Genomic DNA, 19,014 nt, shown 5'->3' with positions numbered 1-19,014 from the left:
ATGTTTTTAGAATCAGTTATGTTTTTTCTAATCTTATAAAGGGGTATGGGAATTGTAGTTTTGCAACAGCTGGAGGCACCCTCATTGGGAAACACTGCATTAAAGGAGTACTCCGGTGTAAAACTTTTTTTTTTTTTTAATCAACTGGTGCCAGCAAGTTAAACAGATTTGTAAATTATTTCTAGTAAAAAAAATCTTTACCCTTCCAGTACTTAATAGCAGCTGTATGATACAGAGGAAATTCTTTTTGAATTTCTTTTTTGTCATGTCCACAGTGCTCTCTGCTGACACTTCTGTCCATGTCAGGAACTGTCCAGAGCAGCATAGGTTTGCTATGAGGATTTTCTCCTGCTCTGGACAGTTTCTGATATGGACATCAGGTGTCAGCAGAGAGCAGTGTGGACAAGACAAAAAAAATAAAATAATTTCCTCTGTAGCATACAGTGGCTAATAAGTACTGGAAGGGTAAAGATAAAGGGTAAAGATTTTTTTATAGAAATAATTTACAAATCTGTATAACTTTCTGGCACTAGTTGATTTAAAAAAAAAATTTTTTCCACCAGAGTACCCTTTTAAAGTTGCTGCAGTTAAAAAGCTCGTAGTTGGATCTTGGGATCGAGCTGGCGGTCCGCCGTGAGGCGAGCTATCGCCTGTCCCAGCCCCTTCCTCTCGGCCCCCCCCAAATGCTCTTGACTGAGTGTCCCGGGGGCCCGAAGCGTTTACTTAGAAAACATTTGAGTGTTCAAAGCAGGCCGGTCGCTTGAATACTTCAGCTAGGAATAATGGAATAGGACTCCGGTTCTATTTTGTTGGTTTTCGGAACTGGGGCCATGATTAAGAGGGACGGCCGGGGGCATTCGTATTGTGCCGCTAGAGGTGAAATTCTTGGACCGGCGCAAGACTGGCCAAAGCGAAAGCATTTGCCAAGAATGTTTTCATTAATCAAGAACGAAAGTTGGAGGTTCGAAGACGATCAGATACCGTCGTAGTTCCGACCATAAACGATGCCGGGGGGGGGGGGGGGGGTTGGATGGTTGCAAAGCTGAAACTTAAAGGAATTGACGGAAGGGCACCACCAGGAGTGGAGCCTGCGGCTTAAAGGGAACCAATCATCAGATTTTACCCTATATAATGCTTGGCAAAGCGTTATATAGGGTAAAATCTTTTTTTTTCACCATTCCTGGGGAATGCTCCTGCCCCCAGGGATGGTGAAGATATGAAGTTATAAACTAGTCACCGCCGCCGCCGCCGTAAGTAGCCACCTGACGTGCAGCGTCATCGCTCTGCTGCGGCTGTTCAGTGAGCGGAACAATGACGCTGCCCATCAATCAAGCGGAGGGGGCGTCGCTCCCGGCCGAAGAACGGGAGTTGGTGAGAAGAGCTCCCCGCCCAGGTGACTACTTACTGCGGCGGTGGTGACTAGTTTATAACTTCATATCTTCACCATCCCTGGGGGCAGGAGCGTCCCCCGGGAATGGTGAGGACAACAATTTTACCCTATATAACGCTTTGCCAAGTATTATATAGGGTAAAATCTGATGATTGGTTCCCTTTAAGGAAACACCTCACTGCATACAGGAAACTTATTCCACTTTCTCCTTCTGCCTCCGACATAATGGAAGCTTCATGTATTAGCATGAACAGTCCTGCAGGTATTCTTCTCCCCCATCACCCGCCCCCCAGTGTGGGCACTTCACGCTCTTCCAGGCTTAGCATTGTTGGCCGGATTCACAGTTTCAGCCTGGCCGGATCTATTCCCCCAGCTCCATGATGGTGGCCTGACCTAGATTCCAGGGAGAGTAGAAAGGAATCCTTGTTCAGTTCACTGTCACCTTAGAATGGAGCTGGTACATCTCGCTCAGCCGGCATCACAAGGCGGCTAACAGATGTGTGACAGCCAAATCTGGAGTCTGCTCGAAAAATGTCAGTTACAGCAGATCCTATTTCTGATAAGGATTTTGCGACTTTCACTTTTCCCCCGAAGCATTTCAATTGTTTAAAGGAAAATGTAACAGAGTTTGACAAGATAATAAACTCTACTCTCTATTGCAGTGGTCTCCAACCTGTGGACCTCCGGAGGTTGCAAAACAACAACTCCCAGCATGCCCGGACAGCCAACGGCTGTCCGGGCATGCTGGGAGTTGTAGTTTTGCAACATCTGGAGGCCCGCAGGTTGAAGACCACTGCAGTCTATTGTAACACTATCAAGAAGATGATCAGTTGCTATCATAGTAGGTTTCTATAGCCAAACTAGACAAAAAGCTTGCAATGTTATCAGCTATAAAGAGCCAATGTACCTTAAAGGGATACTCCGGAAGAAAAAGAATGTTTTCAAATCAACTGGTGCCAGAAAGTTAAACAGATTTGTAAATTACTTCTATTTAAAAATCTTAATCCTTCCAGTACTTATCAGCTGCTGTATGCTCCAGAGGAAGTCATGTAGTTTTTTCAAGTCTTTCTACTGACACCTCTCCTGTTTTGCAACATTGATCATTTGTGATTGTACAGCTTTGGAAGGGTACGTTTACATTGCGTTATTCCCGCAGAATCACACGCAGTGAACATTAACATCAGTGTGAATGAGTCTTCTGCGAGACCCTTTGACACTAAGCAATCGTTCTGCGCATAGAAGGAACATGTTCATTCTTTACGTGAAAGTCCGCGAGCTCTGCCTAGCAGTCAGAAACAGACTCCATGAGGGTGGTATGAGGGCCCGACGTCCACAGGTGGGGGTTGTGCTTACAGCCCAACACCGTGCAGGACTTTTGGCATTTGCCAGAGAACACCAAGATTGGCAAAAAGAACGTTCTGCTGCCTGCAACATCCTCCAGTATGACCGGTTTGGTGCTGGGTCAGTAATGGTGTGAGGTGGCATTTCTTTGGGGGGCCGCACAGCCCTCCATGTGCTTTCCAGAGTCCGACTGCCATTAGGTACCGAGAGGAGATCCTCAGACCCCTTGTGAGACCATATACTGGTGCAGTTGGCCCTGGGTTCCTCCTAATGCAAGACAATGCTAGACCTCATGTGGCGGGAGTGTGTCAGCAGTTCCTACAAGAGGAAGGCATTGATGCTATGGACTGGCCCACCCGTTCCCCAGACCTGAATCCGATTGAGCACATCTGGAACATCATGTCTCGCTCCATCCACCAACGCCGCGTTGCACCACAGACTGTCCAGGAGTTGGCGGATGCTTTAGTCCAGGTATGGGAGGACATCCCTCAGGAGACCATCCATCACCTCATCAGGAGCATGCCCAGGCGTTGTAGGGAGGTCATACGGGCACGTGGAGGCCACACACACTACTGAGACTCACTTTGACTTGTTTTAAAGTGGTACTCCGGTGAAAACCTTTTTTCTTTTAAATCAAATGGTGGCAGAAATTTAAACATATTTGTAAATTACTTCTATTAAAAAATCTTAATCCTTCCAGTACTTATTAGCTGCTGAATGCTACAGAGGAAATTCCTTTCTTTTTGGAACACTGATGACATCATGAGCACAGTGCTCTCTGCTGACATCTCTGTCCATTTTAGCAACCATGCATAGCAGATGTATGCTAAGGGCAGCATGGTGGCTCAGTGGTTAGCACTGCTGCCTTGCAGTGCTGGGGACTTGGGTTCAAATCCCACTAAGGACAACAATAAATAAAGCGTTATTATTATTATAATAGCGTCAGCAGAGAGCACTGTGCTCGTGATGTCATCAGAGAGCATTCCAAAAAGAAAATAATTTCCTCTGTAGTATTCAGCAGCTAATAAGTACAGGAAGGATTAAGATTTTTTAATAGAAGTAATTTACAAATATGTTTAACTTTCTGCCACCAGTTGATTTAAAAGAAAAAAGGTTTTCACCGGAGTACCCCTTTAAGGACATTACATAAAGTTGGATCAGCCTGTAGTGTGGTTTTCCACTGTGATTTTGAGTGTGACTCCATATCCAGACCTCCATGGGTTGATAAATTTGATGTCCATTGATAATTTTTGTGTGATTTTATTGTCAGCGCATTAGACTATGTAAAGACGAAAGTATTTGATACAATTAGTTCATTCATTCAGATCTAGGATGTGTTATCTTAGTGTTCCCTTTATTATTTTGAGCAGTGTATAAACCTTGAATATGGAATAATATAGTGTTTTCCATTACCTGCACCAGATTATTAATCCGCCTGCTGTGAGGTTTATTGCAGGATACGGCCACAATGCAGCCATTTTATCGCTTCTTAATCTATTATTTTATCCTTTCATTAAGCAGGAATTTACATGCGGTCAGAAGACTTACTTTTGCCATCTCAATGGACAGCCTGGCTTCAGAATAGTTTGTTAAATCTCGGCTTGAAATTAGGTAGACGTCTGACAGCGGCCTATTGTAAGGTCTGGGGCTGAGGCGATTTTGGTATTTACAGAAGAGAAAATCAATCCGTACAAATCCGTAGAGTAGAATTCGGACCGGGACGTAGCACCCAAACATTTTTACAGGCCGTACATGTGTAGAAAAGAAATACAATAGCTATACCCTCATAGACTAATGCATTATAGGGGGAATTTAGGAATGCTTACACCACAAGAAAAGGTGCACGTTTTTACATAAAATAAGGCGTAATTCCAAATTAGCAACTTTTTTTTATGTCAGAAAACTGGCATTCAACCCTTAAAAATGTATCACTTGTCTAGACAAGTATATAGCACAAAGGTACAATGTATTGCTTTATTGGGTGGTTGTGTTTACACGGGGGTTAGGAATCAGAGCGCGTAGTATTTTCACACATATCTATGTTTTTACGGAAATTATGATTAACCCTCGAGTTCGACATGACTATGACACATCTGTGGGAGCGACATGACATGACTTTTCTGTTGGAACCTGGAAAGGTCATATGTAAGAAAAGGTGTGAGTCAGGGGGAGCTAGTACCGAATTTAATGTGCAATAGGTTCCAGTGCTTTTATGTATTTACAGGCTACTTAAACCCTGAACACAGTGAAATAGTAGGCTGCAATGTGGCCACAAATGTTATTTTTTTTGCACTTGCTATAGGTAAACGGGCCTGTATGCAGATTGGTGTTTCCTGCCATCTGTTGGCAAAATCAGGAACTGCATGTATCTTCGCTTGTTTTTGTAGATCGGACTTGTAAGGCATCGAGTGGTATTTTTGTAACATTGCATGCATACATCTATACATCTATAGCTATAGTAAAAAGGGGTGCTGTGAGCCCCCACACCAGTGTTTCCCAACCAGTGTGCCTCCAGCTGTTGCAAAACTACAACACCCAGCATGCCCAGACAGCCTTCGGCTGTCCGGGCATGCTGGGAGTTGTAGTTTTGCAACAGCTGGAGGCACACTGGTTGGGAAACACTACCCTGCACAATAGTGAATAACCTACTAAACACAGCTCACTGTGCCATATATCGAAACTTTAATAAATATACATCAAAACAGACCAATTAAAATTATTAGGAAGGAGCAATGTATGGAGAATATAAAAAGCAATCACGTGGTCGTGTATACATAATTTTCTGCACCAAAACATATAGATCCCATATGGAAAGTGCATACATAGTTAAATATGTAACAGAGGTCTTTTCGTGCATATAAATACTTGTACTATAATGCTGAGTGCTTACTAGTAGTAAAAATCCATCAACTGGATACTTAACATAACCTTAACAAAATGCTCATGCAAAAAAAGTTAAAACAGAGACCATGCCATGTATAACAACCACAGATGCCGTGCCCCAACACACGTTTCGCTGGCTTACTTCCTCAGGGGGCAGGGCTAAATGTCATATGAACCTTCTCTAGGTGTTAATGTATTAAATTATTCATATATATATATATATATATATATATATATATATATATATATATTTATATATATATATATATTTATAAAACATTATTTATGCATACACTGCAAAGTTTCTTAACTGGTTCTGTGTTTTTCAGGTGCCTACGAAAAAGCTGAAGAAATATGAAAAGGAGTATCTGGCAATGAGAGAGAGTCAACTGCAACAAGAAGATCCAATAGAAAGATACAAGGTAAGGAACACGTGGGTGCTTTGTTACTTATTGCATTGTTTCCTATACATTGCAAATGCAAGATTGCATGACATTTCAGAGCGATTTCAGCGTGTACACTGTGCTGTCGTGGAACCCTTGACTGCTGCTTAAAGGGGTACTCCGGTGGAAAACATTTTCTTTTGAAGCAACTGGTGCCAGAAAGTTAAACAGATTTGCAAATGACGTCTATAAAAAAAAATTTTTTTACCCTTCCAGTACTTTTTAGCAGCTGTATGCTACAGGGGAAATTCTTTTCTTTTTGAATTTCTTTTTTGTCTTGTCCACAGTGCTCTCTGCTGACACCTCTGTCTGTCTGTGTCAGGAACTGTCCAGAGCAGCATAGGTTTGCAATGGGGATTTTCTCCTGCTCTGGACAGTTCCTGACACGGACAGAGGTGTCAGCAGAGTGCACTGTGGACAAGACAAAAAAAGAAATTCAAAAAGAAAAGAATTTCCTCTGTAGCATACAGCTGCTAAAAACTACTGGAAGGGTAAAGATTGTTTTATAGAAATAACTTACAAATCTGTTTAACTTTCTGGCACCAGTTGATTAAAAAAATAAAAAAAAAAGGTTTTCCACCGGAGCACCCCTTTAATGAATTATGACCAACATGTAATGTATACTTGTAATCCATAGACCTGTGACCATTTCACCCCCCTGTCCATGATATTGTGCAAATATGATGTTCTTCATTAAAAGGCTGAATAAAATGTTACAGTACTTTTTCTCATAGCATTGGTAAACTACAGACATAGTTGCCATGGGCAACGGTGCTGTTTTTCTTTGCTTTTATTATTTTCTCCTATAGTATTACTCTAATATACTATTACTATATAATTTTGGTGATTTGCATGTAGCATTTATATACATAAAGTTTTTCATCCATGCACTGGTCTATGTGTAGACTGTAGTATTTAAAGGGGTACTCCAGTACTTAAAAATGTATTCCCTGTCACAGTGTTGTACTCTGCTCCCTTAGACTGTGCATGGAGTGAGTGTTGTATCACCGCTCCATGCACAGGGAGAGACGGGGCCTTGTTGTGGACATCGCAGGAGCTCTCATTAGTCGGGCCCCCGCGATCAGAAACGTATACCCTATCCTGAGCTTTGGGTAAAGATGTAGAGTACTGGAGTATCCCTTTAAACCAGCTGTTTGGGCTATGGGATAGTCATCTTTTATGCTATTAAATACAAGGCTATAAGTGGTATAATTCCATTATCAATCTTTATTTATATAGTGAACTATGTAAACCATATATTGTAAAGCAATGAGGCATACGTAGAGAGGGCCCAGCTCAAGAGCTGCAGGAACCGTGAGGACAACATGGAATAGAAGAGGGCAGCGGATCGCAGTAGTCATTGGGTGTGAGTATAGGGTTACGGAGAAAGAAAAAGCACTCTACAGAACAGCTGCAGCACCAGAGAAAATACTAGAGGAATGAGTGGGGCGAATACATAACGGAGGATGATACTTGGGTAGCAGAACACTTGGAAAAGACAAGATTAGTGGCAAGGATGTAGAGGCAAGTGCACAGAGATTTAAAGGGGTACTCCACTGCTCAGCGTTTGGAACAAACTGTTCCGAATGCTGGAGCCGGCGCCGGGAGCTCGTGACACCATAGCCGCGCCCCCTCAATGCAAGTCTATGGGAGGGGACGTGATGGCCATCATGCCCCCTCCCATAGACATGCATTGAGGGGGCGGGGCGTGACATAATGAGGGGGTGGGGCTATGATGTCACAAGCTCCCGGCTACAGTGTTCGGAACAGTTTGTTCCAAACGCTGAGCAGCTGAGTACCCGTTTAAGGCTTAGTTCACACAGCGGCTTATTTAAAAAAAATATATATATAAAACTAGGCCATGTACATGGGTGTGCCCAATCAAGACTTCCCTGACAGACCACAAAGGCTGTGGGAGTTGTAGTTTTGCAACAGCAGGAGGCACCCTGGTTGGGAAACACTGATCTATTTGCATTATTCCTGCCCAAATGGCATTGTAAGCATAGCCTTACCAATATGCACTGGATAAATAGGTGTAAATTCAGAAAGGGGTCAATATGAAAGGCATTGGTGTTGTCATGGAACATTCCGTCACTGTAGGGCAGTGGTCTCAAAACTATGGGCCTCCAGGTGGTGCAAAACTACAACCCCCCACCATGACAGGACAGCCATGTACGTGGGTGTGCCCAATCAAGACTTCCCTGACAGACCACAAATGCTGTCCGGACATGCTGGGAGTTGTAGTTGTGCAGTATCTGGAGATCCACAGTTTGGAGTCCACTGCTGTAGATGAAAGCTGAGATGCCAGGCTATGCTAGAAGACAATGGTGTATATACAGGGATCTTACTACTAGCCATGCATTACGGCGTGACGTGCCATGTTCACCAGACACACGTGATGGCCCCAGTAGCTATAACTTATGTCACGCTCCAGTCAGCCCTATAATTCACTAGGCCTGAGTATAATTACAGCAATGGACAGCAATTACATGTGTGGCCCCTGGAGTACAGAGCCCTATTGTTCTACAGGAATGACACAAGAGCTACAGGGTTATGGGCTCTCTGAACATATGTATTATAATAAGTTCAAAGGAAAAATGGTGGTGTTTCCCATAGCAACCATTTTGGTAGCTATCATACACTCCCCAGCTGCAACATCACAATAAACCTAATGTATAAAAAGAAAGCTGCCTTGTTGCCTATAGCAACCAGAGGCGGCCTATCATTTTTACATCCTAAACTGTCCCTTGTGTTGAATGGATAGGGATGAAACCAAATCTTTTATCTCTGTAATACCCCTATAACTTATATACAGCTTTGGCAGCCATCTTGTGGAATCAAGCTTGGACACAAGATGGCAGGTTATAATGTATCCACTATTGTCCCTTTTCTTCCAGTTTGTGTTTATAAACGAGATGTCCCCTTCCTACGCTATGTGACTTGGCGCTGGACTGACCATTCGCCCACTGTGTATGAAATCTGTGTCTTATTACGGTAACCCCCCCCCGGGACAGAGTACATCTCCAAGCGATTTAGTTGTGTTAAATTCCTGTAAATATGATTAGTGTTAATAAAGTTATTTTGGCATGAGAGAAATCTCAGTCTCCTTTAATAGTAGATATAAAATATACAGCATAAACTTTAACATACATAGTGCTCGTATTTTTCAATAGCTTATTTTAAAGGGGTACTCAGGTGGAAAACATTTTTTTTCACGTCTTTATAAGTCAACTGGTGCCAGAAAGTTAAACAGATTTGTAAATTACTTCTATTAAAAAATTTACCCTTTACCCTTCCTGTACTTTATAGCAGCTGTAGGCTACAGAGGAAATTCTGTTCTTTTTTAATTTCTTTTTTGTCTCGTCCACAGTGCTCTCTGCTGACACCTCTGTCCGTCACAGGAACTGTCCAGAGCAGCATAGCTTTGCTATGGGGATTTTCTCCTGCTCTGGACAGTTCCTGATACTGACATCAGGTGTCAGCAGAGAGCTCTGCGGACAAGACAAAAAAGAAATAAAAAAAACAACAACACAATTTCCTCTGTACCATATAACTGCTAAAATGTACAGGAAGGGTAAAGATTTTTTAATAGAAGTAATTTACAAATCTGTTTAACTTTCTGGCACCAGTTCATAAAAAAAAAAAAAATAAACATTTTCCACCGGAGTACCCCTTTAATTTCTATACTTTTTTTTAGCAAGCAGTGGCCACCATGCCACAAGACATGAATTCTAATGTTATTGCTCTTAGGCCCCGTTCACACTTCACTGCACAGAGTTTTCACGTGTAGCAACCTCCCATTGATTTCAAAAGGAGTTCTGCAGCACAGTTCACACGACGGAACTTTTGATTGGGAATTGGATTATGGCAGAAGATGGAACATGTTCAATCTTCTGGCGGAATCCACCAGAGGAGTGCTGTATGTCAATGGGACGGCGTTTATTACCGAAGATTCCCGACCATTTTAGAACAGCGCATATCCTCTGAGGAAAATCATTGAGAAAACTCCTGGGGGTCATTCACCTGTTCAGTCCCTTAACTGGCCACTATTGAACATGTGCCAATACCAACATACCGCCATGTGGTATCACAGTATGAGGTGTGCACATTGGTTTGGGAATATGGCACATCTACTGAACCATGGCAGGTCACACGCTGTATTGTTTCTCTAGAACAGTGGTCTTCAACCTGCAGACCTCCAGATGTTGCAAAACTACAACTCCCAGCATGCCCGGACAGCCAACGGCTGTCCGGGCATGCTGGGAGTTGTAGTTTTGCAACATCTGGAGGTCCGCAGGTTGAAGACCACTGCTCTAGAAGTATAGCTACAGTGTACGTCAGTAAATGGTTACACACGACATGCAGTAAATGGTTACACACGACATGCAGTAAATGGTTACACACGACATGCAGTAAATGGTTACACACGACATGCAGTAAATGGTTACACACTACATGCAGCTTATATGGTCGTAGATGCAATGGTCTGACCGTCCTCTGTAAACTTAAAAGGGTACTCCGGCGAAAAGGTTTTTATTTTTTATTTTTTAAATCAACTGGTGCCAGAAAGTTAAACAGATTTGTAAATTACTTCTATTAAAAAAATCTTAATCCTTCCTGTACTTATTAGCTGCTGAATACTACAGCGGAAATTCTTTTCTTTTTGAAACACAGAGCTGTCTGCTGACATCACTGGACAGTGCTCTCTGCTGACATCATGAGCACAGTGCTCTCTGCTGACATCTCTGTCCATTTTATGAACTGTCCAGAACAGCATATGTTTGCTATGGGGATTTCCTTTTACCCTGGACAGTTCCTAAAAATGGACAGAGATGTCAGCAGAGAGCACTGTGCTCATGATGTCAGCAGACAGCTCTGTGTTTCAAACGGAAAAGAATTTCCACTGTAGTATTCAGCAGCTAATAAGTACAGGAAGGATTAAGATTTTTTTAATAGAAGTAATTTACAAATCTCTTTAACTTTCTGGCACCAGTTGATTGAAAAAAAAAAAAAAGTTTTTCACCGGAGTACCCCTTTAAATTTTTATTTTTTTTCAAAATCACACTAGCGTAAAACAGATGCATATTTGTATCTGTATTACTGCTGCAGCCAACAGCGGTCAGGACATTTTGAGAGTTGTCATTTTGCAACATCAGGAGGTCCACATTTTGGCCTCAAGATGTTGCAGCGTTAGGGCATGCTGCTAGGGTACACCCTTACCATTGGCGGAGGTGCGACCTCAGGGCCCGAGAGCGCTTCGACATTTCTCCTGGATAGCAGCTCTCCTGAGCACACACAGTGCAGGGTACTGCAATATACTTCAGGTACAATGGGGAATCACTGTGCAGGAAAAATCCTCTTTTTTTTGCATCAATTACTAGAGATGAGCGAATTTACAGTAAATTTGATTCGTCACGAACTTCTCGGCTCGGCAGTTGATGACTTTTCCTGCATAAATTAGTTCAGCTTTCAGGTGCTCCCGTGGGCTGGAAAAGGTGGATACAGTCCTAGGAGACTCTTTCCTAGGACTGTATCCACCTTTTCCAGCCCACCGGAGCACCTGAAAGCTGAACTAATTTATGCAGGATAAGTCATCAACTGCCGAGCTGAGAAGTTCGTGACGAATCGAATTTACTGTAAATTCGCTCATCTCTATCGGTTTCCATAGTGGAAAACTCAATTAGGGTATGTTTACACTGAGGAATTGGGGCAGAAATCAAGCAGAAATTTTGTGCCTCAAAATATTGTTACTTTTCCACAAGAACTCACAGAGATTTCGCGTGGAATCTCGCGCGGAATTTCGCGCAGAAATGCAGGTTTCATGCGGAGGAGGAGTATCAAGTATTTCTATTCATAAATTTATTTATTTTTTTCATGCTGAAATTCCGCGCCAATTCCGCACCAATTCCGCGTGGAAATGCTTCTGACTGAAAAAAAAAAATAACATTGATCTCTATGGGAGAACGACGCTGATTCCGCCTGAAAGAAAGAACATGTTCTTTCTTCAAGCGGAACAGACTTCTTCGTCAGAATTCTGCTTGAGGAAATTCCTCAGTGTGAACTGAGGGGCAGAAATTCCGTACAACTCTTTGGGGGATTTCACTGCTGAATGATTTGGAGAGGAAAAAGCGAGCAGATTACTCGTGGAAATTCCTCTCCAATTCCTCAGTGTGAACATACCCTTAGCGTCATCAAGATCCATTATGGTTTCCATTTGTTAGAACGTTTTGGCGGCACGTTATGGGGCAATGGAGTTGATGAGTGACCTAGATATAGTAAATGTGATCACAGGAAGGGACAGGGCAGGGGAAGCATTGTGTGTCCCTGCTGACGGCTGCTCTGGGTTCCTCTTGTGATCAGTAGCAGCAGATTATCATTACCACCAGGAGGAAGTAACAGTCCCTGTGTCCAGCCCCATAGAGATCTCCTCCGAACATTCTCCTCTTCATATGAGGCACAGTGCACATTTGCGCGGCTGAACGGTGAAGGTAAGTCCCCGCTCCCATTGCTTGCGTCTTTGTCGCCTGCCTCCAGCTATGAGCAGCCTGTGCAGGTGTCTCCGCTTCGCTTTACAGGAGGAACGTTTCGTCTAAAGCTTTCATTGTGTTTCGTGCTGAAAAGTTCTACATACATGTAGCACAGATTTTGTTACGGTAGATCCGTCTACGTATGCCTTTGATTTGACCAGAGTTTTTACTAAACAGTAAAAAGGACCCCAATTAAAATGGCAAATAACACGTTGGTATGTAAGGCACCAAACTTTACTTTTTGGTTGACATAAGTTACTTATGCACAGACATTTTGGATCAAGTGAAGCCTAACCTTTACTCTCTTTTGACCCCAAGATCGAGGTTAAAGGAGCTATTGCATCCTCAATGTACATCAGAAAATATGGCACTTAAAACATGCACCTTATTTTTCTGTATTGTGCCATGTTTCCCCTAAAATGCAGCCACAACATTGTAATATGGGTGGTGGCATTACGCATCAATACTGTGGTCCCTCAAGTTACAATATTAATTGGTTCCGGGACGACCATTGTATGTTGAAACCATTGTATGTTGAGATCAGAACTCTATGGAAACCTGGTAATTGGTTGTAAAGCCCCAAAATGTCATCCAAAAAATAGGAAAAAGTGAGGATTAAAGAAAAATAAGTAGATAACTGATAGAGATAAAGCAAATCCTTAGATATAAAAGTAAGAAAGATCTGCTGGGAGCTGTAATCATTGTCTATGTCAGTGTTTTCCAAGCAGGGAGCCTCCAGCTGTTGCAAAACTACAACACCCAGCATGCCCGGACAGCCAAAGGCTGTCCGGGCATGCTGGGAATTGTAGTTTTGCAACAGCTGGGGGCACCCTGCTTGGGAAACACTGGTCTATGTAGAGGACAGGAGCTTCTTCAGGGTCCTGTACAGTACACGCAATGTCCTAAAAAAGTAACATGGAGCCGCCCTCACCTGGTGTCCAAAGGAGCAGGTAACCCTGGTACAGGTAAAGTGTACAGAACATGTAATACCTCCCTGTATTGTAGGGGGCGCTACCAGACATCAGTCAGTGCATGCACTTCAGTAATACAGGTGTTTTACCAGTAAATTGCCCATTCTGATTGGTCAGTTCTCTCGGCCATTGACACGTTTCACAGATCTGGACTGTCTTTGTCCAGATTGCCATTGTACGTTGAGTCTGGTTTCAACTTACAATGGTCCAGAAAAGACCATCGTATTTTGAAACTATTGTATGTTGAGGCCATTGTAAGTTGAGGGATCACTGTATATGACGTATGTGTAGACAGGTCAGTTCTACAAATTTTACCTGGGGGGGACATGTATGGAGCTCCTTAGTGTTTTAGTTAAACATAGCTGAACATACTGAAGATTCTGCTCATAGGTCACTTCCATTGAGCTTTGTAAATTTCAGGAATGTGTCCTCTCTAGAATAGATAATCCTGTTCTGTTTTCTATACAAACAAAGTTCATAGTATTCGCACTTTCTGTACACATATTTTGTATACGGTATTTACTAATGCCTCATCACACATGTCTCTGGAGTTTATAGAGAGAAAGAAAATGCAAAGCAGATCACTCACGCCTCCTTTTCTAGGTAGCTTTCCCTTAAAGGGGTACTCCACCCCTAGACATCTTATCCCCTATCCAAAGGATAGGCGATAAGATGTCTGATCGCGGGCTGGGGGGTCCTGCTGCTGGGGACCCCCGCGATCTCGGCTGCAGCACCCCAGACATCTGGTGCACGGAAACACTGACTTTAAGTAAAATCTACCTGGAAAAAGTGGTGTATGCTTTGCATATCTTTTCTTCCCAGAATTTGTCCTACATGCTGGGAGTTGTAGTTTTGGGTCAGTTACGGAGCCATAGGCTGTATCAAGGAATGCTGGGAGTTGCAGTTACTAACTACAATACCCAGCATGCCCTGAGACAGCCTATGGCTCTGCAGCTGACCTAATCCAGAACTACAACTCCCAACATGTTGCACCATAACCTATTCTGTGCTACTACTAAGTGCAACATGCTGGGAGTTGTGGTTTTGTTTTGGGTCAGCAGCAGAACCATATCTGGGCGCGCTGGGTTTTGTAGCTAGTAAAAAAAAATAGTGAATAAAATATTTAAAAATAAGTTAATAAATGTGACTAAGCCTAATATAAGTTTATATGATTTTTTAAAATAAAAATAATGTAAACAAAAATAAATATACTCGTATTTTTCGCCCTAAAGGACGCACCGGCATATAAGACGCACCCAATTTATAGGTGCAAAATCTAAAAAAATAAAGATTCTGAACCCAACAGTGGTCTTCAACCTGCGGACCTCCAGATGTTGCAAAACTACAACTCCCAGCATGCCCGGACAGCCGTTGGCTGTCCGGGCATGCTGGGAGTTGTGGTTTTGCAACATCTGGAGGCCCGCAGGTTGAATACCTCTGGTATAGGAGGTAATACTCACGTGTCCCCGCCGCTCCAGACCCGTCACCGCTGCCCTGATGTTGCTCCATCGCTGTCGCCGCGTCCCCGTGGTGTCCCCGACGCTCCGGACGTCTTCTTCCCCGGGATCCACGCTCTCCGTCGCCGTCATCACGTCACTACGCACGCTGCTCCTATTGGATGACGTGATGACGTCGAAGGAGAGCGCCGGCCATGCAGGGGATCCCGGCACAGAGAAGACACCGAGGAGGCAGGTAAGGTCCCTCCCGGTGTCCTGTAAGTTGTTCGGGACGCCACAATTTCACAGCGGCGGTCCCGAACAGCCCGACTGAGCAACTGGGTAAGTGTTATTTTCGCTTCAGACGCGGCGGTCAGCTTTGATCGCCACGTCTGAAGGGTTAATACAGGGCATCACCGCGATCAGTGATGTCCTGTATTAGCGGCGGATCCCGGCCATTGATGGCCACCGGGACCGACCCGATAGGTGTGTATTCGCCGTATAACACGCACCGACTTTCCCCCCCCAGTTTTGGGGAAGAAAAAGTGCGTCTTATATGGTGAAAAATACGGTAAGAAGTATTGCTGCATGTGGAAATGTCCAAACTATTAAAATATTATGTTAATCAAATTGAACGGCATACGTGTAAAAAAATAAAAATAAAGTCCAGAATTTATTATTTTTAGTCACTTTATGTATGAGAAGAAAAAAAAAGCGATCAAAAAGTTCCATCAAAACAAAACATATACCAATAAAAACTACAGATGAGGCCTCATACAGCATTGTATACTGAAAAATTAAAAGGCTATAGGGGGTCTGAATAGGGCAATAAGGAGAATGTGCTAAATAAATGTCTGATCGCAGGGGGTCCGACTGCTGGGAGCCCCCTCCTGTACGGGACCTCGACTTGGCTGCTGTGTTTGACGTTTACACACAGCAGTTCAGCTGGTACAATCATACAAACACAAGGGGGGAGATTTATCAAAACCTGTGCAGAGGAAAAGTTGCCCAGTTGCCCATAGCAACCAATCATCTTGCTTCTTTCATTTTTATGAAGTCCTGTGAAAAATGAAAGTAGCGATCTGATTGGTTGCTATGAGCAACTGGGCAAGTTTTTCTCTGCACAGGTTTTGAAAAATCTCCCCCAAGGTTTTTTTTTGTTTTTTTTTAAAGTAGTATAATAATAGTAAAGCATATAGACATGGGTATCAAAATAAATAAAACATGGCAGTTTTACCATAAAGTGCACTGCGTAAAAATGACACCAAAGTTTCCCCATACATTTTTTTATAAAATGAAAGGTGTCATTATAAAGTACAATTGGTCACGCAAAAAAAATAAGCCCTCACATGGGTCTGTGGTAAAAAAAAAAATTATGGCTCCTAGAACATGAGGAGGAAAAAACGCAAATGCAAAAATGAAATTGGCTGTGTCCTTAAAGGGGTACTCCACTGCTCAGCGTCACGCCCCCTCCCGTAGACTTGCATTGAGGGGGCGGGGCGGGCGTGATGTCATGAGGGGGGGGGGGGGTATATGACATCACGAGCTCCCGACTCCAGCATTCGGAGCAGTTTGTACCAAACACTAAGCAGTGGAGTACCCCTTTAATACCTCTCCTGCAGATAGGGGATAACGTTATATGTGGGATAAGCCCTTTAAGTAAATAGATTTTGTCACAGTGTGGCTTAAAGTGGTGGTATCTGCAACATTTTCTTCTGTTAGGAACCCTGCTTGACTGTTTCAACATGTAGGTTTACACAACTTTTGCACAACTTACTAGTGTAACTACATCGTATATTTTTGCAATACTTTAACCAACTGGTCCATCCCCATCTGTTTTTTATTGCGTAACATGTTGGTAAATACAAGGCTCATTTCAAGCTTTTAAAGGGGTACTCCGTTGGAAACCTTTATTTTATATTTTATTTTCAATCAACTGGTGCCAGAAAGTTAAACAGATTTGTAAATGTCTTCTATTAAAAAATCTTAATCCTTCCAGTACTTATTAGCTGCTGAATACTACAGAGGAAATTATTTTCTTTTTGGAACACAGTACTCTCTGCTGACATCAGAAGCACAGTGCTCTCTGCTGACACCTCTGTCCATTTTAGGAACTGTCCAGAGTAGCATATGTTTGCTAAGGGGATTTTCTCCTACTCTGGACAGTTCTTAAAATGGACAGAGGTGTCAGCAGAGAGCAATGTGCTCGTGATGTCAGCAGAGAGCTCTGTGTTCCAAAAAGAAAATAATTTCCTGTAGTATTCAGCAGCTAATAAGTACTGGAAGGATTAAGATTTTTTAATAGAAGTAATTTACAAATTGGTTTAACTTTCTGGCACCAGTTGATAAAAAAAAAAAAAAGTTTTCCACCGGAGTACCTCTTTAATATATTTGTGTTGCGGCTGACAAATACCCAGATGGAACAACAACTGGACGACTACAAGAGTGCAGGGATATATAGTACAATAAGCGTGTACTTTTTTTTTAAGACTGTAGCTTTTAATAAAATATTGCTGCTCTCTTAAAAAATCAGCGCTACATCTGTTCGCAGGTTGTGTTTGGTATTGCAGCTCCACTTTATACACTTCTGTGGAGATAATCTGCAGTACCGGACACAACCCATGGACAGGTGTGGCACTGTTTGTGGAATGAAGCAGACTTGTTTTTCTTATCCTGTACAACCCATTTAGGGTTATCAAAGAAGACAGGATTGATGGGGAAAAAAAATAGTCAGGGAGTTCTATTGGGTATATAAATTATGGACAGAAAGACTCCATCTATTGCATAAGGCTATTTTAGGGGATTGGCTGCATTCTGTCATTTCCATTTTTTTTACATTTATATACATTTTCTGGCTGAGGATCAGGTGTTTGTTCACTCCAGCCATCTCCACAGACTGCTAGTGCTGGAGATCGCCCGGGTGAACTCATTAGACTAATAAGTGGCTTGATGTCAGTTCACACTCTGCAGTTTTTATACATTTCCTCATGCAAAGTGCGAGAAATATTGCCATGAGGCAAAAGCAATGTAACTTCTAATCATGACTGAGGTGTTTTATGAAGATTTGATGTCTTTAGGCTGTGTTCACACACTGGTACATGCATTTTTCACACATTTTGACTGTTCTTGCAGGAGTTTTCCAAAATCGTGGTAACAGTTACAAGTTTTTACTATATTTTGGCACAATTGTTGTTTCAGATTTGCAGGATCTCTCTCTATGGGGATCACAGATTTATAAGTTGGGAAAACGTTCTGACCGACTTTTTCTAGGTGGAAATTTCCAGACATTTATTCACAGGATTTTCTGTGAATTCAATAGTAAATAGGTTGGGTTATGAAGCCACGCCTCTTTATTCTATTTTATTTTTCAGACCACGCCCCCTTTTGTATCATACCACGCCCCCTTTTGTATCAGACCACACCCCTTTTCCGGCTTTTCACGATGCAGTTGGATTTTCCTGGTGCCCATGTCTCAGACACTGTGCACCAAAATAACTTGGAAAACCCCGCCAAAAACTAGTGGGTTTTAACTTAGTAAATGAGGGCCAATGTGTGAACACAGCCGTGAGAAGTGTAAAACTACTATATATCCTGATCCTATAGAGATAGCAGCAGTATACAGATGTGGGTGGAGAGGGGTCTAGGAGCTAGTAGGAGGGATCTGGTAGGTGTTGATATCATTCTGTTGTCCAAATAAAGTCAGAAACCAGATCTGACATCCTGTGACTCACATTAAAGGGGTACTCCAGGAAAAAAAATACTATTTTATGTATGTCAACTGGCTCCAGAAAGTTAAACAGATTTGTAAATGACTTATATTAAAAAATCTTAATCCTTCCAATAATTATCAGCTGTTGAAGTTGAGTTGTTCTTTTCTGTTTGACAACAGTGCTCTCTGCTGACATCTCTGCTTGTCTCGGGAACTGCACAGAGTAGAAGAGGTTTTCTATGGGGATTTGATTCTACTCTGGACAGTTCCCGAGGCACGTGTCATCAGAGAGCTCTTAGACAGAAAAGAACAAC

At 42.6% G+C, this 19,014-nt stretch overlaps 1 protein-coding gene across 6 annotated transcripts in view; it reads left to right on the top strand.

Annotated features, from left to right (window-relative positions):
• Positions 1 to 19,014, top strand: part of RABGAP1L (RAB GTPase activating protein 1 like) — a 430,423-nt gene that overhangs the window by 396,737 nt on the left and 14,672 nt on the right. For all 6 annotated transcript variants that reach the window (XM_056532031.1, XM_056532030.1, XM_056532027.1 and 3 more), the window contains one exon: positions 5,944 to 6,036. In XM_056532031.1, the coding sequence (XP_056388006.1) occupies positions 5,944 to 6,036 (93 nt within the window). The remainder of the gene's footprint in view (positions 1 to 5,943; positions 6,037 to 19,014) is intronic.

This window comes from Hyla sarda, chromosome 7 (genome assembly GCF_029499605.1).
Source record: "Hyla sarda isolate aHylSar1 chromosome 7, aHylSar1.hap1, whole genome shotgun sequence".
NCBI lineage: Eukaryota > Metazoa > Chordata > Amphibia > Anura > Hylidae > Hyla > Hyla sarda.
Note: the sequence above shows the minus strand (reverse complement) of the source record. Positions and strands in the feature narration are given on the sequence as shown.